The sequence below is a fragment of the Oncorhynchus mykiss genome, chromosome 5 (genome assembly GCF_013265735.2).
Source record: "Oncorhynchus mykiss isolate Arlee chromosome 5, USDA_OmykA_1.1, whole genome shotgun sequence".
NCBI classification, from domain to species: domain Eukaryota; kingdom Metazoa; phylum Chordata; class Actinopteri; order Salmoniformes; family Salmonidae; genus Oncorhynchus; species Oncorhynchus mykiss.
In genome coordinates, this window is record NC_048569.1 from 86,410,305 (window position 1) to 86,434,880 (window position 24,576).

Here is a 24,576-nt window from a genome sequence, read left to right on the forward strand (position 1 = left end):
GGATGAACCAGACTTGTAGAGGTCTACAATGTTTTTCTGATGTCTTGGCTGATTTCTTTTGATTTTCCCATAATGTCAAGCAAAGAAGCACTGAGTTTGAAGGTAGGCCTTGGAATACATTCACAGGTACACCTCCAATTGAATCAAATTATGTCAATTAGCCTATCAGAAGCTTCTAAAGCCATGACATAATATCCTGGAATTTTCCAAGCTGTTTAAAGGCACAGTCAACTTAGTGTATGTAAACTACTGACCCACTGGATAAGTGAAATAATCTGTCTGTAAACAATTGTTGGAAAAATTACTTGTGTCATGCACAAAGTAGACGTTATAACCGACTTGCCAAAACTATAGTTTGTTAACAAGACATTTGTGGAGTGGTTGAAAAACAAGTTTTAATGACTCCAACCTAGGTGTATGTAAACTTCTGACTTCAACTGTATGTTAACTTTAGACTTCAACTATATATACAGTGCCTTGCGAAAGTATTCGGCCCCCTTGAACTTTGCGACCTTTTGCCACATTTCAGGCTTCAAACATAAAGATATAAAACTGTATTTTTTTGTGAAGAATCAACAACAAGTGGGACACAATCATGAAGTGGAACGACATTTATTGGATATTTCAAACTTTTTTAACAAATCAAAAACTGAAAAATTGGGCGTGCAAAATTATTCAGCCCCCTTAAGTTAATACTTTGTAGCGCCACCTTTTGCTGCGATTACAGCTGTAAGTCGCTTGGGGTATGTCTCTATCAGTTTTGCGCATCGAGAGACTGAAATTCTTTCCCATTCCTCCTTGCAAAACAGCTCGAGCTCAGTGAGGTTGGATGGAGAGCATTTGTGAACAGCAGTTTTCAGTTCTTTCCACAGATTCTCGATTGGATTCAGGTCTGGACTTTGACTTGGCCATTCTAACACCTGAATATGTTTATTTTTGAACCATTCCATTGTAGATTTTGCTTTATGTTTTGGATCATTGTCTTGTTGGAAGACAAATCTCCGTCCCAGTCTCAGGTCTTTTGCAGACTCCATCAGGTTTTCTTCCAGAATGGTCCTGTATTTGGCTCCATCCATCTTCCCATCAATTTTAACCATCTTCCCTGTCCCTGCTGAAGAAAAGCAGGCCCAAACCATGATACTGCCACCACCATGTTTGACAGTGGGGATGGTGTGTTCAGCTGTGTTGCTTTTACGCCAAACATAACGTTTTGCATTGTTGCCAAAAAGTTCAATTTTGGTTTCATCTGACCAGAGCACCTTCTTCCACATGTTTGGTGTGTCTCCCAGGTGGCTTGTGGCAAACTTTAAACGACACTTTTTATGGATATCTTTAAGAAATGGCTTTCTTCTTGCCACTCTTCCATAAAGGCCAGATTTGTGCAATATACGACTGATTGTTGTCCTATGGACAGAGTCTCCCACCTCAGCTGTAGATCTCTGCAGTTCATCCAGAGTGATCATGGGCCTCTTGGCTGCATCTCTGATCAGTCTTCTCCTTGTATGAGCTGAAAGTTTAGAGGGACGGCCAGGTCTTGGTAGATTTGCAGTGGTCTGATACTCCTTCCATTTCAATATTATCGCTTGCACAGTGCTCCTTGGGATGTTTAAAGCTTGGGAAATCTTTTTGTATCCAAATCAGGCTTTAAACTTCTTCACAACAGTATCTCGGACCTGCCTGGTGTGTTCCTTGTTCTTCATGATGCTCTCTGCGCTTTTAATGGACCTCTGAGACTATCACAGTGCAGGTGCATTTATACGGAGACTTGATTACACACAGGTGGATTGTATTTATCATCATTAGTCATTTAGGTCAACATTGGATCATTCAGAGATCCTCACTGAACTTCTGGAGAGAGTTTGCTGCACTGAAAGTAAAGGGGCTGAATAATTTTGCACGCCCAATTTCTCAGTTTTTGATTTGTTAAAAAAGTTTGAAATATCCAATAAATGTCGTTCCACTTCATGATTGTGTCCCACTTGTTGTTGATTCTTCACAAAAAAATACAGTTTTATATCTTTATGTTTGAAGCCTGAAATGTGGCAAAAGGTCGCAAAGTTCAAGGGGGCCGAATACTTTCGCAAGGCACTATATATATATATATATATATATCCCTCTCTCTTGCTTTCTCTGTCATCCTCTCTCCCTATATATATTTTTCTATCAATCTATCTCTCTCTCTCTATATATATTTTTTTCTATCTATCTATCTCTCTCTCTATATATATATTTCTCTCTCTGTCTCCCACTCTCTCTATATTTATCTCTCTCTCTCTCTCTCTCTCTCTCTCTCTCTCTCTCTCTCTATATATATATATATATATATATATTTCCCTCTCATTTCCTCTCTCTCTCTGTGTATATATATATATATATATATATATATATATATATATATATATGTATGTATCTCCCTCTCTCTCATTCTCTCGGTCTGTCTTATTCTCTCCCTCTCCTTGAGAAAATGTCAGTATGCATCAGTCTGTTTGGTTGGTCGCTGGTTGGTTCCCTCAGTTTCACAAACTGAAGAAATGACAGGAGTAGTCCTCTACTGAGCACAGTGGCTCTCCTCCTCATCCTCTCCTCTCCTTCAAGGGTTCTTCTGAATCTCGTTTTGTAATGTACTCAACAGAAAGAGCCTGGTGCTCTTCACTTTCTAGGAAATACTTGCTTTTCTAAGAACTACTCAACCTATTCAGTCTCTAAGTGCACTATTAAGACTATCTCTGAGACACAGGGGTAGTCTGATAATATACCTGGGATGTACCAGAGTACTATCTCTGAGACACAGGGATCGTCAAATAAAATACCTGGGATGTACCAGAGTACTATCTCTGAGACACAGGGATCATCTGATAATATACCTGGGATGTACCAGAGCACTATCTCTGAGACATAGGGGTCGTCTGATAATATACCTGGGATGTACCAGAGTACTATCTCTGAGACACAGGGGTCGTCTGATAATATATCTGGGATGTACCAGAGTACTATCTCTGAGACACAGGGGTCGTCTGATAATATACCTGGGATGTACCAGAGTACTATCTCTGAGACACAGAGATCATCTGATAATATACCTGGGATGTACCAGAGTACTATCTCTGAGACACAGGGATCATCTGATAATATACCTGGGATGTACCAGAGTACTATCTCTGAGACACAGGGATCATCTGATAATATACCTGGGATGTACCAGAGTACTATCTCTGAGACACAGGGATCATCTGATAATATACCTGGGATGTACCAGAGCACTATCTCTGAGACATAGGGGTCGTCTGATAATATACCTGGGATGTACCAGAGTACTATCTCTGAGACACAGGGGTCGTCTGATAATATATCTGGGATGTACCAGAGTACTATCTCTGAGACACAGGGGTCGTCTGATAATATACCTGGGATGTACCAGAGTACTATCTCTGAGACACAGAGATCATCTGATAATATACCTGGGATGTACCAGAGTACTATCTCTGAGACACAGGGATCCTCTGATAATATACCTGGGATGTACCAGAGTACTATCTCTGAGTCACAGGGATCATCTGATAATATACCTGGGATGTCCCACAGTACTATACATTATACTGTCCACAGTCACCTGGTATGACCAAGTTGATGCTGTGGTGTTGACAGATTGACAGTTCCTCCTACCATCTTTTCGTCTCAAAAGGTAGAAATTAGAGAGTGAGTGGGGTAGAGGTGAGGTGCTCAAAGTACTGTGTGTGCACGTATTTAAGTGTGTGTGTAGACTTCAATGGTTGTATGTGTGTGTGTGGATGACTTTGACTGTGCATGTGTTTGAGTACATTCCAGTAGTGTGTGTGTCTGTGTGCATGTCAGTTTTTGTATGTGTGTAGGCATGTGTGTGTCAGGGGCAGTGAGCACAGAAGGGTTGATTTCTGTCAGAAGCGAACAGAGGAGAGGGCTCATTGTAAGGCAGGGTTACATTAGGACAACTCTTAAAATAACTTCCACTGTTATTGTTTCTGCCAGACAGCACCACAGTACGAGAGAAAGAAGGAACGGGAGGTGATATGTATGCATGTATACAGTATACAGATTTATGTTTACATTTTCAGAATACCATGGCATTGTTGAATACTCGTTTTTGATTGGTTTGAAGGGCATTCTAGAGCGTGCATTATTTCCCTTTATAAACTGGGTGGTTCAAGTCCTGAATGCTGAAAGCCGTGATGTATGAGGCTGTGTACCATGGGTATGACAAAACATTTATTTTTACTGTTCTAATTACATTTGTAACCCGTTTATAACCGCAGTAAATCACCTCGGGGGTTTGTGGTATAGGCCCTATATACCACGACTAAGGGCTATATACAGGTACTCTGTGTTGCGTCGTGCAAAGAACAGCCCTTAGCCGTGGTATATTATTCCACACCCCCTTGGGCCTTATTGCTTCAATAATACACTGATTGTACAAAACATTAGGAACACCTGCTCTTTCCATGACATAGACTGACCAGGTGAATCCAGGTGAAAGCTATGATGTCACTTGTTAAATCCACTTCAATCAGTGTAGATGAAGGGGAGGAGACAGGTTAAAGAAGGATTTTTAAGCCTTGAGGCAACTGAGACATGGATTGTGTGTGTGTGCCATTCAGAGGGTGAATGGACAAGACAAAAGATTTTAGTGCCTTTGAAGGTATGGTAGTAGGTGCCTGGCGCACAGGTTTGAGTGTGTCAAGAACTGCAATGCTGCTGTGTTTTCAAGCTCAACAGTTTCCCGTGTGTATCAAGAATGGTCCACCACCCAAAAGACATCCAGCTAACTTGACACAACATGGGCCAGCATCCCAGTGGAACGCTTTCAACACATTGAGTCCATGCTAGAAACAATTGAAGACATTCTAAGGGCAAAAGGGGTACAACTCAATATTAGGAAGGTGTATATACAGTACATGTATGAATACTGTATAAGCAAGCATAGTGACTGATGATTTTTATATGCATTCATTTGTATATCATTGGACTTTGTAAATCTGTCAGTTTATTAACGCTGAGTGATTAGTGTTTTTTGTGGTCGGTTTGGTTTCAGGTTTGATCATCTAAACATTAAATGCACTGAGTATTATGTGGGTTGAATGCTGTAACAACACAGAATAAAACTATTAATAAAAGTCCATGATGGTAGTGACTCCTCATGACTACTTAATAACCATCATTTATTCACATTACTTGAATGAAATATTTCAGTTGTTGTATATATTACATTTGATGACTTTATTTCATATCTCATCTCTATAGAGACTGTTGATGACTGCTGAATACCAACCATCACTTAGATCATGTATTTTCAGGTAGAGATACCTCACAAAGTAACTGCTCTCTATCCCTCGATTGTGTATTCTTCTCTCTTTCATGTAGCAGGTGTACAAGAAACACAAACCGGACAAGTAGTCGTGCAATGGATTATGGTCATTGTAGTTAATTACCACGTTTTCTGCGTTAAACTATGTAGAATATTGTCCTGTTGGAAACTACAACACTACTACATTGCACGGTTCAGGCTTGATCTGACATCTCTACAGAAACTGCACAATGTGCGTATTGAGTTCGCAGAAAAAAAAACTAACAAAATGGAATTAAAATAATTGAACCAACATTGGTCAATGAGTTGTTTAAATAACTTTTGGTTAATCACTCAGCACTATTGTTTATCCAGATTTGCATTAAACATAGTATTGTGTGTGCACAAGTGGCCATGCTTGTGTGTGTATGTGTGTGTATGTATGTGTGTGTGTATGCGATTTGTCCTTCTAGACAAATTACTTACCACACCCTGAGCAGCAATGAGCGCTGCCAATGTGCTCCTGCCTGAGGTTCCGGGGGTGCAGAGAGAGAGACGGATCTCCTGTCCTCCCACCAGTGTTCTGTCCATCTCTATCAGTATGGCCTCCGCCTGCTCTGCACTCTCATACTCCACCACCCCGAACCCTCGCACCGGGCTGCCCTCATCCTGGGCTAGCTGAAACACAGAAAACACACACACGTTATACACACACGTTACACACATCTCCCTCTCAACAGCACAGGGCTACAAACAAACAAACTGACAACAGTAAAAACAAGTACATACCAACATATAAACCTTGCACAATGCATTCCCAACACTCTCTTATTCCCATCACAATCAGCACAGTGTGTACGGAATAAAGCAACAACCTTGTCTAGCCTTCACAGTGACTGGCAGTATACTCTCACAAGATGAGCTCTAACTCACATCCAACTCTGACACATTCCCAATACTCTCTCTCAGGTGGAGTAGTAGTACCGTACTGTATTACATCTATCATAGCTCAACGACTACCGCCCCGTAGCACTCACTTCCGTCATCATGAAGTGCTTTGAGAGACTAGTCAAGGACCATATCACCTCCACCCTACCTGACACCCTAGACCCACTCCAATTTGCTTACCGCCCAAATAGGTCCACAGACGATGCAATCTCAACCACACTGCACACTGCCCTAACCCATCTGGACAAGAGGAATACCTATGTGAGAATGCCGTTCATCGACTACAGCTCGGCATTTAACACCATAGTGCCCTCCAAGCTCGTCATCAAGCTCGAGACCCTGGGTCTCGACCCCGCCCTGTGCAACTGGGTACTGGACTTCCTGACGGGCCGCCCCCAGGTGGTGAGGGTAGGCAACAACATTTCCACCCCGCTGATCCTCAACACTGGGGCCCCACAAGGGTGCGTTCTGAGCCCTCTCCTCTCCTGTACTCCCTGTTCACCCACGCCTCCAACTTAATCATCAAGTTTGCGGACGACACAACAGTGGTAGGCTTGATTACCAACAACGACGAGACGGCCTACAGGGAGGAGGTGAGGGCCCTCGGAGTGTGGTGTCAGGAAAATAACCTCACACTCAACGTCAACAAAACTAAGGAGATGATTGTGGACTTCAGGAAACAGCAGAGGGAACACCCCCCTATCCACATCGATGGAACAGTAGTGGAGGGTAGTAAGTTTTAAGTTCCTCGGCGTACACATCACAGACAAACTGAATTGGTCCACCCACACAGACAGCATCATGAAGAAGGCGCAGCAGCGCCTCTTCAACCTCAGGAGGCTGAAGAAATTCGGCTTGTCACCTAAAGCACTCACAAACTTCTACAGATGCAGAGCATCCTGTCGAGAGCATCCTGTCGGGCTGTATCACCGCCTGGTACGGCAACTGCTCCGCCCACAACCGTAAGGCTCTCCAGAGGGTAGTGAGGTCTGCACAACGCATCACCGGGGGCAAACTACCTGCCCTCCAGGACACCTACACCACCCGATGTCACAGGAAGGCCATAAAGATCATCAAGGACAACAACCACCCGAGCCACTGCCTGTTCACCCCGCTATCATCCAGAAGGCGAGGTCAGTACAGGTGCATCACAGCTGGGACCGAGAGACTGAAAAACAGCTTCTATCTCAAGGTCATCAGACTGTTAAACAGCCACCACTAACATTGAGTGGCTGCTGCCAACACACTTACTCAACTCCAGCCACTTTAATAATGGAAATTGATGGGAAATGATGTAAAATATATCACTAGCCACTTTAAACAATGCTACCTAATATAATGTTACATACCCTACATTATTCATCTCATATGTATATGTATATACTGTACTCTATATCATCTACTGCATCTTTATGTAATACATGTATCACTAGCCACTTTAACTATGCCACTTTGTTTACATACTCATCTCATATGTATATACTGCACTCAATACCATCTACTGTATCTTGCCTATGCCGCTCTGTACCATCACTCATTCATATATCTTTATGTACATATTCTTTATCCCCTTACACTTGTGTGTATAAGGTAGTAGTTTTGGAATTGTTAGCTAGATTACTTGTTGGTTATTACTGCATTGTCGGAACTAGAAGTACAAGCATTTCGCTACACACGCATTAACATCTGCTAACCATGTGTATGTGACAAATAACATTTGATTTGATTTGATTTGAGGTGGAATAGCAGTACTGTACTGTATTACATCTATCATAGCTCAGGTGGAGCAGCAGTACTGTACTGTATTACATCTATCATAGCTCAGGTGGAGCAGCAGTACTGTACTGTATTACATCTATCATAGCTCAGGTGGAGTAGCAGTACTGTACTGTATTACATCTATCATAGCTCAGGTGGAGTAGCAGTACTGTACTGTATTACATCTATCATAGCTCAGGTGGAGCAGCAGTACTGTATTACATCTATCATAGCTCAGGTGGAGTAGCAGTACTGTATTACATCTATCATAGCTCAGGTGGAGCAGCAGTACTGTATTACATCTATCATAGGTCAGGTGGAGCAGCAGTACTGTACTGTATTACATCTATCATAGCTCAGGTGGAGTAGCAGTACTGCACTGTATTACATCTATCATAGCTCAGGTGGAGTAGCAGTACTGTACTGTATTACATCTATCATAGCTCAGGTGGAGTAGCAGTACTGTATTACATCTATCATAGCTCAGGTGGAGCAGCAGTACTGTACTGTATTACATATATCATAGCTCAGGTGGAGCAGCAGTACTGTACTGTATTACATCTATCATAGCTCAGGTGGAGTAGCAGTACTGTATTACATCTATCATAGCTCAGGTGGAGCAGCAGTACTGTACTGTATTACATCTATCATAGCTCAGGTGGAGCAGCAGTACTGTATTACATCTATCATAGCTCAGGTGGAGCAGCAGTACTGTATTACATCTATCATAGCTCAGGGGGAGTAGCAGTACTGTATTACATCTATCATAGCTCAGGTGGAGTAGCAGTACTGTATTACATCTATCATAGCTCAGGTGGAGTAGCAGTACTGTATTACATCTATCATAGCTCAGGTGGAGTAGCAGTACTGTATTACATCTATCATAGCTCAGGTGGAGTAGCAGTACTGTATTACATCTATCATAGGTCAGGTGGAGTAGCAGTACTGTACTGTATTACATCTATCATAGCTCAGGTGGAGTAGCAGTACTGTATTACATCTATCATAGCTCAGGTGGAGCAGCAGTACTGTACTGTATTACATCTATCATAGCTCAGGTGGAGTAGCAGTACTGTATTACATCTATCATAGCTCAGGTGGAGTAGCAGTACTGTATTACATCTATCATAGCTCAGGTGGAGCAGCAGTACTGTATTACATCTATCATAGCTCAGGTGGAGTAGCAGTACTGTATTACATCTATCATAGCTCAGGTGGAGTAGCAGTACTGTATTACATCTATCATAGCTCAGGTGGAGTAGCAGTACTGTATTACATCTATCATAGCTCAGGTGGAGTAGCAGTACTGTATTACATCTATCATAGCTCAGGTGGAGCAGCAGTACTGTACTGTATTACATCTATCATAGCTCAGGTGGAGTAGCAGTACTGTATTACATCTATCATAGCTCAGGTGGAGCAGCAGTACTGTATTACATCTATCATAGCTCAGGTGGAGTAGCAGTACTGTATTACATCTATCATAGCTCAGGTGGAGTAGCAGTACTGTATTACATCTATCATAGCTCAGGTGGAGTAGCAGTACTGTATTACATCTATCATAGCTCAGGTGGAGTAGCAGTACTGTATTACATCTATCATAGCTCAGGTGGAGTAGCAGTACTGTATTACATCTATCATAGCTCAGGTGGAGTAGCAGTACTGTATTACATCTATCATAGCTCAGGTGGAGCAGCAGTACTGTATTACATCTATCATAGCTCAGGTGGAGTAGCAGTACTGTATTACATCTATCATAGCTCAGGTGGAGCAGCAGTACTGTATTACATCTATCATAGCTCAGGTGGAGTAGCAGTACTGTATTACATCTATCATAGCTCAGGTGGAGCAGCAGTACTGTACTGTATTACATCTATCATAGCTCAGGTGGAGTAGCAGTCCTGTATTACATCTATCATAGCTCAGGTGGAGCAGCAGTACTGTATTACATCTATCATAGCTCAGGTGGAGTAGCAGTACTGTATTACATCTATCATAGCTCAGGTGGAGTAGCAGTACTGTATTACATCTATCATAGCTCAGGTGGAGTAGCAGTACTGTACTGTATTACATCTATCATAGCTCAGGTGGAGCAGCAGTACTGTACTGTATTACATCTATCATAGCTCAGGTGGAGCAGCAGTACTGCACTGTATTACATCTATCATAGCTCAGGTGGAGCAGCAGTACTGTATTACATCTATCATAGCTCAGGTGGAGTAGCAGTACTGTATTACATCTATCATAGCTCAGGTGGAGTAGCAGTACTGTACTGTATTACATCTATCATAGCTCAGGTGGAGTAGCAGTCCTGTATTACATCTATCATAGCTCAGGTGGAGTAGCAGTACTGTATTACATCTATCATAGCTCAGGTGGAGCAGCAGTACTGTATTACATCTATCATAGCTCAGGTGGAGTAGCAGTACTGTATTACATCTATCATAGCTCAGGTGGAGCAGCAGTACTGTATTACATCTATCATAGCTCAGGTGGAGTAGCAGTCCTGTACTGTATTACATCTATCATAGCTCAGGTGGAGCAGCAGTACTGTACTGTATTACATCTATCATAGCTCAGGGGGAGTAGCAGTACTGTATTACATCTATCATAGCTCAGGTGGAGTAGCAGTACTGTATTACATCTATCATAGCTCAGGTGGAGTAGCAGTACTGTACTGTATTACATCTATCATAGCTCAGGTGGAGCAGCAGTACTGTATTACATCTATCATAGCTCAGGTGGAGTAGCAGTACTGTATTACATCTATCATTGCTCAGGTGGAGTAGCAGTACTGTATTACATCTATCATAGCTCAGGTGGAGTAGCAGTACTGTATTATATCTATCATAGCTCAGGTGGAGTAGCAGTACTGTACTGTATTACATCTATCATAGCTCAGGTGGAGCAGCAGTCCAGTATTACATCTATCATAGCTCAGGTGGAGTAGCAGTACTGTACTGTATTACATCTATCATAGCTTAGGTGGAGTAGCAGTACTGTACTGTATTACATCTATCATAGCTCAGGTGGAGCAGCAGTACTGTACTGTATTACATCTATCATAGCTCAGGTGGAGTAGCAGTACTGTATTACATCTATCATAGCTCAGGTGGAGTAGCAGTACTGTATTACATCTATCATAGCTCAGGTGGAGCAGCAGTACTGTATTACATCTATCATAGCTCAGGTGGAGCAGCAGTACTGCATTACATCTATCATAGCTCAGGTGGAGTAGCAGTACTGTATTACATCTATCATAGCTCAGGTGGAGTAGCAGTCCTGTATTACATCTATCATAGCTCAGGTGGAGTAGCAGTACTGTATTACATCTATCATAGCTCAGGTGGAGCAGCAGTACTGTATTACATCTATCATAGCTCAGGTGGAGTAGCAGTACTGTATTACATCTATCATAGCTCAGGTGGAGCAGCAGTACTGTATTACATCTATCATAGCTCAGGTGGAGTAGCAGTACTGTATTACATCTATCATAGCTCAGGTGGAGCAGCAGTACTGTATTACATCTATCATAGCTCAGGTGGAGCAGCAGTACTGTATTACATCTATCATAGCTCAGGTGGAGTAGCAGTACTGTATTACATCTATCATAGCTCAGGTGGAGCAGCAGTACTGTATTACATCTATCATAGCTCAGGTGGAGTAGCAGTACTGTATTACATCTATCATAGCTCAGGTGGAGCAGCAGTACTGTACTGTATTACATCTATCATAGCTCAGGTGGAGCAGCAGTACTGTATTACATCTATCATAGCTCAGGTGGAGTAGCAGTACTGTATTACATCTATCATAGCTCAGGTGGAGTAGCAGTACTGTATTACATCTATCATAGCTCAGGTGGAGCAGCAGTACTGTATTACATCTATCATAGCTCAGGTGGAGTAGCAGTACTGTATTACATCTATCATAGCTCAGGTGGAGTAGCAGTACTGTACTGTATTACATCTATCATAGGTCAGGTGGAGCAGCAGTCCTGTACTGTATTACATCTATCATAGCTCAGGTGGAGCAGCAGTACTGTATTACATCTATCATAGCTCAGGTGGAGTAGCAGTACTGTATTACATCTATCATAGCTCAGGTGGAGCAGCAGTACTGTACTGTATTACATCTATCATAGCTCAGGTGGAGCAGCAGTACTGTATTACATCTATCATAGCTCAGGTGGAGTAGCAGTACTGTATTACATCTATCATAGCTCAGGTGGAGTAGCAGTACTGTATTACATCTATCATAGCTCAGGTGGAGCAGCAGTCCTGTATTACATCTATCATAGCTCAGTTGGAGCAGCAGTCCTGTATTACATCTATCATAGCTCAGGTGGAGCAGCAGTACTGTATTACATCTATCATAGCTCAGGTGGAGTAGCAGTACTGTATTACATCTATCATAGCTCAGGTGAAGCAGCAGTCCTGTACTGTATTACATCTATCATAGCTCAGGTGGAATAGCAGTACTGCACTGTATTACATCTATCATAGCTCAGGTGGAGTAGCAGTACTGTATTACATCTATCATAGCTCAGGTGGAGCAGCAGTACTGTACTGTATTACATCTATCATAGCTCAGGTGGAGTAGCAGTACTGTATTACATCTATCATAGCTCAGGTGGAGCAGCAGTACTGTACTGTATTACATCTATCATAGCTCAGGTGGAGTAGCAGTACTGTACTGTATTACATCTATCATAGCTCAGGTGGAGCAGCAGTACTGTATTACATCTATCATAGCTCAGGTGGAGTAGCAGTACTGTATTACATCTATCATAGCTCAGGTGGAGCAGCAGTCCTGTATTACATCTATCATAGCTCAGGTGGAGTAGCAGTACTGTATTACATCTATCATAGCTCAGGTGGAGCAGCAGTACTGTATTACATCTATCATAGCTCAGGTGGAGTAGCAGTACTGTATTACATCTATCATAGCTCAGGTGGAGTAGCAGTACTGTATTACATATATCATAGCTCAGGTGGAGTAGCAGTACTGTATTACATCTATCATAGCTCAGGTGGAGTAGCAGTACTGTATTACATCTATCATAGCTCAGGTGGAGCAGCAGTACTGTACTGTATTACATCTATCATAGCTCAGGTGGAGTAGCAGTACTGTATTACATCTATCATAGGTCAGGTGGAGCAGCAGTACTGTACTGTATTACATCTATCATAGCTCAGGTGGAGTAGCAGTACTGTATTACATCTATCATAGCTCAGGTGGAGCAGCAGTACTGTACTGTATTACATCTATCATAGCTCAGGTGGAGTAGCAGTACTGTATTACATCTATCATAGCTCAGGTGGAGCAGCAGTCCTGTACTGTATTACATCTATCATAGCTCAGGTGGAGTAGCAGTACTGTATTACATCTATCATATCTCAGGTGGAGCAGCAGTACTGTATTACATCTATCATAGCTCAGGTGGAGTAGCAGTACTGTATTACATCTATCATAGCTCAGGTGGAGTAGCAGTACTGTATTACATCTATCATTGCTCAGGTGGAGTAGCAGTACTGTATTACATCTATCATAGCTCAGGTGGAGCAGCAGTACTGTATTACATCTATCATAGCTCAGGTGGAGTAGCATTACTGTATTACATCTATCATAGCTCAGGTGGAGTAGCAGTACTGTATTACATCTATCATAGCTCAGGTGGAGTAGCAGTACTGTATTACATCTATCATAGCTCAGGTGGAGTAGCAGTCCTGTACTGTATTACATCTATCATAGCTCAGGTGGAGTAGCAGTCCTGTACTGTATTACATCTATCATAGCTCAGGTGGAGTAGCAGTACTGTATTACATCTATCATAGCTCAGGTGGAGAAGCAGTACTGTACTGTATTACATCTATCATAGCTCAGGTGGAGTAGCAGTACTGTATTACATCTATCATAGCTCAGGTGGAGTAGCAGTCCTGTACTGTATTACATCTATCATAGCTCAGGTGGAGTAGCAGTACTGTATTACATCTATCATAGCTCAGGTGGAGTAGCAGTCCTGTACTGTATTACATCTATCATAGCTCAGGTGGAGTAGCAGTACTGTATTACATCTATCATAGCTCAGGTGGAGTAGCAGTCCTGTACTGTATTACATCTATCATAGCTCAGGTGGAGTAGCAGTACTGTATTACATCTATCATAGCTCAGGTGGAGCAGCAGTACTGTATTACATCTATCATAGCTCAGGTGGAGTAGCAGTACTGTATTACATCTATCATAGCTCAGGTGGAGCAGCAGTACTGTACTGTATTACATCTATCATAGCTCAGGTGGAGCAGCAGTACTGTACTGTATTACATCTATCATAGCTCAGGTGGAGCAGCAGTACTGTATTACATCTATCATAGCTCAGGTGGAGCAGCAGTACTGTATTACATCTATCATAGCTCAGGTGGAGTAGCAGTACTGTATTACATCTATCATAGCTCAGGTGGAGTAGCAGTACTGTATTACATCTATCATAGCTCAGGTGGAGCAGCAGTACTGTATTACATCTATCATAGCTCAGGTGGAGCAGCAGTACTGTATTACATCTATCATAGCTCAGGTGGAGTAGCAGTACTGTATTACATCTATCATAGCTCAGGTGGAGTAGCAGTCCTGTACTGTATTACATCTATCATAGCTCAGGTGGAGTAGCAGTACTGTACTGTATTACATCTATCATAGGTCAGGTGGAGTAGCAGTACTGTACTGTATTACATCTATCATAGCTCAGGTGGAGTAGCAGTACTGTACTGTATTACATATATCATAGGTCAGGTGGAGCAGCAGTCCTGTACTGTATTACATCTATCATAGCTCAGGTGGAGTAGCAGTACTGTATTACATCTATCATAGCTCAGGTGGAGCAGCAGTACTGTATTACATCTATCATAGCTCAGGTGGAGTAGCAGTACTGTATTACATCTATCATAGCTCAGGTGGAGTAGCAGTACTGTATTACATCTATCATAGCTCAGGTGGAGTAGCAGTACTGTATTACATCTATCATTGCTCAGGTGGAGTAGCAGTACTGTATTACATCTATCATAGCTCAGGTGGAGCAGCAGTACTGTATTACATCTATCATAGCTCAGGTGGAGTAGCAGTACTGTATTACATCTATCATAGCTCAGGTGGAGTAGCAGTACTGTATTACATCTATCATAGCTCAGGTGGAGCAGCAGTACTGTATTACATCTATCATAGCTCAGGTGGAGTAGCAGTACTGTATTACATCTATCATAGCTCAGGTGGAGCAGCAGTCCTGTACTGTATTACATCTATCATAGGTCAGGTGGAGTAGCAGTACAGTACTGTATTACATCTATCATAGCTCAGGTGGAGCAGCAGTACTGTATTACATCTATCATAGCTCAGGTGGAGTAGCAGTACTGTATTACATCTATCATAGCTCAGGTGGAGCAGCAGTCCTGTACTGTTTTACATCTATCATAGGTCAGGTGGAGCAGCAGTACGGTATTACATCTATCATAGCTCAGGTGGAGTAGCAGTACTGTATTACATCTATCATAGCTCAGGTGGAGCAGCAGTACTGTACTGTATTACATCTATCATAGCTCAGGTGGAGTAGCAGTACTGTATTACATCTATCATAGCTCAGGTGGAGCAGCAGTACTGTATTACATCTATCATAGCTCAGGTGGAGTAGCAGTACTGTATTACATCTATCATAGCTCAGGTGGAGCAGCAGTACTGTACTGTATTACATCTATCATAGCTCAGGTGGAGCAGCAGTACTGTACTGTATTACATCTATCATAGCTCAGGTGGAGCAGCAGTACTGTATTACATCTATCATAGCTCAGGTGGAGCAGCAGTCCTGTACTGTACTACATCTATCATAGCTCAGGTGGAGCAGCATGCCTGTACTGTATTACATCTATCATAGCTCAGGTGGAGTAGCAGTACTGTATTACATCTATCATAGCTCAGGTGGAGCAGCAGTACTGTATTACATCTATCATAGCTCAGGTGGAGCAGCAGTACTGTACTGTATTACATCTATCATAGCTCAGGTGGAGTAGCAGTACTGTATTACATCTATCATAGCTCAGGTGGAGCAGCAGTACTGTACTGTATTACATCTATCATAGCTCAGGTGGAGTAGCAGTACTGTACTGTATTACATCTATCATAGCTCAGGTGGAGCAGCAGTACTGTATTACATCTATCATAGCTCAGGTGGAGTAGCAGTACTGTATTACATCTATCATAGCTCAGGTGGAGCAGCAGTCCTGTATTACATCTATCATAGCTCAGGTGGAGTAGCAGTACTGTATTACATCTATCATAGCTCAGGTGGAGCAGCAGTACTGTATTACATCTATCATAGCTCAGGTGGAGTAGCAGTACTGTATTACATCTATCATAGCTCAGGTGGAGTAGCAGTACTGTATTACATCTATCATAGCTCAGGTGGAGTAGCAGTACTGTATTACATCTATCATAGCTCAGGTGGAGTAGCAGTACTGTATTACATCTATCATAGCTCAGGTGGAGCAGCAGTACTGTACTGTATTACATCTATCATAGCTCAGGTGGAGTAGCAGTACTGTATTACATCTATCATAGGTCAGGTGGAGCAGCAGTACTGTACTGTATTACATCTATCATAGCTCAGGTGGAGTAGCAGTACTGTATTACATCTATCATAGCTCAGGTGGAGCAGCAGTACTGTACTGTATTACATCTATCATAGCTCAGGTGGAGTAGCAGTACTGTATTACATCTATCATAGCTCAGGTGGAGCAGCAGTCCTGTACTGTATTACATCTATCATAGCTCAGGTGGAGTAGCAGTACTGTATTACATCTATCATATCTCAGGTGGAGCAGCAGTACTGTATTACATCTATCATAGCTCAGGTGGAGTAGCAGTACTGTATTACATCTATCATAGCTCAGGTGGAGTAGCAGTACTGTATTACATCTATCATTGCTCAGGTGGAGTAGCAGTACTGTATTACATCTATCATAGCTCAGGTGGAGCAGCAGTACTGTATTACATCTATCATAGCTCAGGTGGAGTAGCATTACTGTATTACATCTATCATAGCTCAGGTGGAGTAGCAGTACTGTATTACATCTATCATAGCTCAGGTGGAGTAGCAGTACTGTATTACATCTATCATAGCTCAGGTGGAGTAGCAGTCCTGTACTGTATTACATCTATCATAGCTCAGGTGGAGTAGCAGTCCTGTACTGTATTACATCTATCATAGCTCAGGTGGAGTAGCAGTACTGTATTACATCTATCATAGCTCAGGTGGAGAAGCAGTACTGTACTGTATTACATCTATCATAGCTCAGGTGGAGTAGCAGTACTGTATTACATCTATCATAGCTCAGGTGGAGTAGCAGTCCTGTACTGTATTACATCTATCATAGCTCAGGTGGAGTAGCAGTACTGTATTACATCTATCATAGCTCAGGTGGAGTAGCAGTCCTGTACTGTATTACATCTATCATAGCTCAGGTGGAGTAGCAGTACTGTATTACATCTATCATAGCTCAGGTGGAGTAGCAGTCCTGTACTGTATTACATCTATCATAGCTCAGGTGGAGTAGCAGTACTGTATTACATCTATCATAGCTCAGGTGGAGCAGCAGTACTGTATTACATCTATCATAGCTCAGGTGGAGTAGCAGTACTGTATTACATCTATCATAGCTCAGGTGGAGCAGCAGTACTGTACTGTATTACATCTATCATAGCTCAGGTGGAGCAGCAGTACTGTACTGTATTACATCTATCATAGCTCAGGTGGAGCAGCAGTACTGTATTACATCTATCATAGCTCAGGTGGAGCAGCAGTACTGTATTACATCTATCATAGCTCAGGTGGAGTAGCAGTACTGTATTACATCTATCATAGCTCAGGTGGAGTAGCAGTCCTGTACTGTATTACATCTATCATAGCTCAGGTGGAGTAGCAGTACTGTACTGTATTACATCTATCATAGGTCAGGTGGAGTAGCAGTACTGTACTGTATTACATCTATCATAGCTCAGGTGGAGTAGCAGTACTGTACTGTATTACATATATCATAGGTCAGGTGGAGCAGCAGTCCTGTACTGTATTACATCTATCATAGCTCAGGTGGAGTAGCAGTACTGTATTACATCTATCATAGCTCAGGTGGAGCAGCAGTACTGTATTACATCTATCATAGCTCAGGTGGAGTAGCAGTACTGTATTACATCTATCATAGCTCAGGTGGAGTAGCAGTACTGTATTACATCTATCATAGCTCAGGTGGAGTAGCAGTACTGTATTACATCTATCATTGCTCAGGTGGAGTAGCAGTACTGTATTACATCTATCATAGCTCAGGTGGAGCAGCAGTACTGTATTACATCTATCATAGCTCAGGTGGAGTAGCAGTACTGTATTACATCTATCATAGCTCAGGTGGAGTAGCAGTACTGTATTACATCTATCATAGCTCAGGTGGAGCAGCAGTACTGTATTACATCTATCATAGCTCAGGTGGAGTAGCAGTACTGTATTACATCTATCATAGCTCAGGTGGAGCAGCAGTCCTGTACTGTATTACATCTATCATAGGTCAGGTGGAGTAGCAGTACAGTACTGTATTACATCTATCATAGCTCAGGTGGAGCAGCAGTACTGTATTACATCTATCATAGCTCAGGTGGAGTAGCAGTACTGTATTACATCTATCATAGCTCAGGTGGAGCAGCAGTCCTGTACTGTATTACATCTATCATAGGTCAGGTGGAGCAGCAGTACGGTATTACATCTATCATAGCTCAGGTGGAGTAGCAGTACTGTATTACATCTATCATAGCTCAGGTGGAGCAGCAGTACTGTACTGTATTACATCTATCATAGCTCAGGTGGAGTAGCAGTACTGTATTACATCTATCATAGCTCAGGTGGAGCAGCAGTACTGTATTACATCTATCATAGCTCAGGTGGAGTAGCAGTACTGTATTACATCTATCATAGCTCAGGTGGAGCAGCAGTACTGTACTGTATTACATCTATCATAGCTCAGGTGGAGCAGCAGTACTGTACTGTATTACATCTATCATAGCTCAGGTGGAGCAGCAGTACTGTATTACATCTATCATAGCTCAGGTGGAGCAGCAGTCCTGTACTGTACTACATCTATCATAGCTCAGGTGGAGCAGCATGCCTGTACTGTATTACATCTATCATAGCTCAGGTGGAGTAGCAGTACTGTATTACATCTATCATAGCTCAGGTGGAGCAGCAGTACTGTATTACATCTATCATAGCTCAGGTGGAGCAGCAGTACTGTACTGTATTACATCTATCATAGCTCAGGTGGAGTAGCAGTACTGTATTACATCTATCATAGCTCAGGTGGAGCAGCAGTACTGTACTGTATTACATCTATCATAGCTCAGGTGGAGTAGCAGTACTGTACTGTATTACATCTATCATAGCTCAGGTGGAGCAGCAGTACTGTATTACATCTATCATAGCTCAGGTGGAGTAGCAGTACTGTATTACATCTATCATAGCTCAGGTGGAGCAGCAGTCCTGTATTACATCTATCATAGCTCAGGTGGAGTAGCAGTACTGTATTACATCTATCATAGCTCAGGTGGAGCAGCAGTACTGTATTACATCTATCATAGCTCAGGTGGAGTAGCAGTACTGTATTACATCTATCATAGCTCAGGTGGAGTAGCAGTACTGTATTACATCTATCATAGCTCAGGTGGAGTAGCAGTACTGTATTACATCTATCATAGCTCAGGTGGAGTAGCAGTACTGTATTACATCTATCATAGCTCAGGTGGAGCAGCAGTACTGTACTGTATTACATCTATCATAGCTCAGGTGGAGTAGCAGTACTGTATTACATCTATCATAGGTCAGGTGGAGCAGCAGTACTGTACTGTATTACATCTATCATAGCTCAGGTGGAGTAGCAGTACTGTATTACATCTATCATAGCTCAGGTGGAGCAGCAGTACTGTACTGTATTACATCTATCATAGCTCAGGTGGAGTAGCAGTACTGTATTACATCTATCATAGCTCAGGTGGAGCAGCAGTCCTGTACTGTATTACATCTATCATAGCTCAGGTGGAGTAGCAGTACTGTATTACATCTATCATATCTCAGGTGGAGCAGCAGTACTGTATTACATCTATCATAGCTCAGGTGGAGTAGCAGTACTGTATTACATCTATCATAGCTCAGGTGGAGTAGCAGTACTGTATTACATCTATCATTGCTCAGGTGGAGTAGCAGTACTGTATTACATCTATCATAGCTCAGGTGGAGCAGCAGTACTGTATTACATCTATCATAGCTCAGGTGGAGTAGCATTACTGTATTACATCTATCATAGCTCAGGTGGAGTAGCAGTACTGTATTACATCTATCATAGCTCAGGTGGAGTAGCAGTACTGTATTACATCTATCATAGCTCAGGTGGAGTAGCAGTCCTGTACTGTATTACATCTATCATAGCTCAGGTGGAGTAGCAGTCCTGTACTGTATTACATCTATCATAGCTCAGGTGGAGTAGCAGTACTGTATTACATCTATCATAGCTCAGGTGGAGAAGCAGTACTGTACTGTATTACATCTATCATAGCTCAGGTGGAGTAGCAGTACTGTATTACATCTATCATAGCTCAGGTGGAGTAGCAGTCCTGTACTGTATTACATCTATCATAGCTCAGGTGGAGTAGCAGTACTGTATTACATCTATCATAGCTCAGGTGGAGTAGCAGTCCTGTACTGTATTACATCTATCATAGCTCAGGTGGAGTAGCAGTACTGTATTACATCTATCATAGCTCAGGTGGAGTAGCAGTCCTGTACTGTATTACATCTATCATAGCTCAGGTGGAGTAGCAGTACTGTATTACATCTATCATAGCTCAGGTGGAGCAGCAGTACTGTATTACATCTATCATAGCTCAGGTGGAGTAGCAGTACTGTATTACATCTATCATAGCTCAGGTGGAGCAGCAGTACTGTACTGTATTACATCTATCATAGCTCAGGTGGAGCAGCAGTACTGTACTGTATTACATCTATCATAGCTCAGGTGGAGCAGCAGTACTGTATTACATCTATCATAGCTCAGGTGGAGCAGCAGTACTGTATTACATCTATCATAGCTCAGGTGGAGTAGCAGTACTGTATTACATCTATCATAGCTCAGGTGGAGTAGCAGTCCTGTACTGTATTACATCTATCATAGCTCAGGTGGAGTAGCAGTACTGTACTGTATTACATCTATCATAGGTCAGGTGGAGTAGCAGTACTGTACTGTATTACATCTATCATAGCTCAGGTGGAGTAGCAGTACTGTACTGTATTACATATATCATAGGTCAGGTGGAGCAGCAGTCCTGTACTGTATTACATCTATCATAGCTCAGGTGGAGTAGCAGTACTGTATTACATCTATCATAGCTCAGGTGGAGCAGCAGTACTGTATTACATCTATCATAGCTCAGGTGGAGTAGCAGTACTGTATTACATCTATCATAGCTCAGGTGGAGTAGCAGTACTGTATTACATCTATCATAGCTCAGGTGGAGTAGCAGTACTGTATTACATCTATCATTGCTCAGGTGGAGTAGCAGTACTGTATTACATCTATCATAGCTCAGGTGGAGCAGCAGTACTGTATTACATCTATCATAGCTCAGGTGGAGTAGCAGTACTGTATTACATCTATCATAGCTCAGGTGGAGTAGCAGTACTGTATTACATCTATCATAGCTCAGGTGGAGCAGCAGTACTGTATTACATCTATCATAGCTCAGGTGGAGTAGCAGTACTGTATTACATCTATCATAGCTCAGGTGGAGCAGCAGTCCTGTACTGTATTACATCTATCATAGGTCAGGTGGAGTAGCAGTACAGTACTGTATTACATCTATCATAGCTCAGGTGGAGCAGCAGTACTGTATTACATCTATCATAGCTCAGGTGGAGTAGCAGTACTGTATTACATCTATCATAGCTCAGGTGGAGCAGCAGTCCTGTACTGTATTACATCTATCATAGGTCAGGTGGAGCAGCAGTACGGTATTACATCTATCATAGCTCAGGTGGAGTAGCAGTACTGTATTACATCTATCATAGCTCAGGTGGAGCAGCAGTACTGTACTGTATTACATCTATCATAGCTCAGGTGGAGTAGCAGTACTGTATTACATCTATCATAGCTCAGGTGGAGCAGCAGTACTGTATTACATCTATCATAGCTCAGGTGGAGTAGCAGTACTGTATTACATCTATCATAGCTCAGGTGGAGCAGCAGTACTGTACTGTATTACATCTATCATAGCTCAGGTGGAGCAGCAGTACTGTACTGTATTACATCTATCATAGCTCAGGTGGAGCAGCAGTACTGTATTACATCTATCATAGCTCAGGTGGAGCAGCAGTCCTGTACTGTACTACATCTATCATAGCTCAGGTGGAGCAGCATGCCTGTACTGTATTACATCTATCATAGCTCAGGTGGAGTAGCAGTACTGTATTACATCTATCATAGCTCAGGTGGAGCAGCAGTACTGTATTACATCTATCATAGCTCAGGTGGAGCAGCAGTACTGTATTACATCTATCATAGGTCAGGTGGAGCAGCAGTACTGTATTACATCTATCATAGCTCAGGTGGAGTAGCAGTACTGTATTACATCTATCATAGCTCAGGTGGAGTAGCAGTACTGTATTACATCTATCATAGCTCAGGTGGAGCAGCAGTACTGTATTACATCTATCATAGCTCAGGTGGAGCAGCAGTACTGTATTACATCTATCATAGGTCAGGTGGAGCAGCAGTACTGTACTGTATTACATCTATCATAGCTCAGGTGGAGCAGCAGTCCTGTACTGTATTACATCTATCATAGCTCAGGTGGAGTAGCAGTACTGTATTACATCTATCATAGCTCAGGTGGAGCAGCAGTACTGTATTACATCTATCATAGCTCAGGTGGAGCAGCAGTACTGTATTACATCTATCATAGCTCAGGTGGAGCAGCAGTCCTGTACTGTATTACATCTATCATAGCTCAGGTGGAGTAGCAGTACTGTATTACATCTATCATAGGTCAGGTGGAGCAGCAGTACTGTACTGTATTACATCTATCATAGCTCAGGTGGAGTAGCAGTACTGTATTACATCTATCATAGCTCAGGTGGAGTAGCAGTACTGTATTACATCTATCATAGCTCAGGTGGAGTAGCAGTCCTGTACTGTATTACATCTATCATAGCTCAGGTGGAGTAGCAGTACTGTATTACATCTATCATAGCTCAGGTGGAGCAGCAGTACTGTATTACATCTATCATAGCTCAGGTGGAGTAGCAGTACTGTATTACATCTATCATAGCTCAGGTGGAGCAGCAGTACTGTACTGTATTACATCTATCATAGCTCAGGTGGAGCAGCAGTACTGTACTGTATTACATCTATCATAGCTCAGGTGGAGCAGCAGTACTGTATTACATCTATCATAGCTCAGGTGGAGCAGCAGTACTGTATTACATCTATCATAGCTCAGGTGGAGTAGCAGTACTGTATTACATCTATCATAGCTCAGGTGGAGTAGCAGTACTGTATTACATCTATCATAGCTCAGGTGGAGTAGCAGTCCTGTACTGTATTACATCTATCATAGCTCAGGTGGAGTAGCAGTACTGTATTACATCTATCATAGCTCAGGTGGAGCAGCAGTACTGTATTACATCTATCATAGCTCAGGTGGAGCAGCAGTACTGTATTACATCTATCATAGCTCAGGTGGAGTAGCAGTACTGTATTACATCTATCATAGCTCAGGTGGAGTAGCAGTCCTGTACTGTATTACATCTATCATAGCTCAGGTGGAGTAGCAGTACTGTACTGTATTACATCTATCATAGGTCAGGTGGAGTAGCAGTACTGTACTGTATTACATCTATCATAGCTCAGGTGGAGTAGCAGTACTGTACTGTATTACAGATATCATAGGTCAGGTGGAGCAGCAGTCCTGTACTGTATTACATCTATCATAGCTCAGGTGGAGTAGCAGTACTGTATTACATCTATCATAGCTCAGGTGGAGCAGCAGTACTGTATTACATCTATCATAGCTCAGGTGGAGTAGCAGTACTGTATTACATCTATCATAGCTCAGGTGCAGTAGCAGTACTGTATTACATCTATCATTGCTCAGGTGGAGTAGCAGTACTGTATTACATCTATCATAGCTCAGGTGGAGCAGCAGTACTGTATTACATCTATCATAGCTCAGGTGGAGTAGCAGTACTGTATTACATCTATCATAGCTCAGGTGGAGTAGCAGTACAGTATTACATCTATCATAGCTCAGGTGGAGCAGCAGTACTGTATTACATCTATCATAGCTCAGGTGGAGTAGCAGTACTGTATTACATCTATCATAGCTCAGGTGGAGCAGCAGTCCTGTACTGTATTACATCTATCATAGGTCAGGTGGAGTAGCAGTACAGTACTGTATTACATCTATCATAGCTCAGGTGGAGC

General features: G+C 42.3%; 1 protein-coding gene across 2 annotated transcripts in view; it reads right to left on the reverse strand.

The window, feature by feature from the left end:
* raver2 (ribonucleoprotein, PTB-binding 2) overlaps positions 1–24,576 on the reverse strand; it is a 195,871-nt gene that overhangs the window by 58,963 nt on the left and 112,332 nt on the right. For both annotated transcript variants that reach the window (XM_036978624.1, XM_036978623.1), the window contains exon 4: positions 5,804–5,995. In XM_036978624.1, coding sequence (XP_036834519.1) covers positions 5,804–5,995 — 192 coding nt within the window. The remainder of the gene's footprint in view (positions 1–5,803; positions 5,996–24,576) is intronic.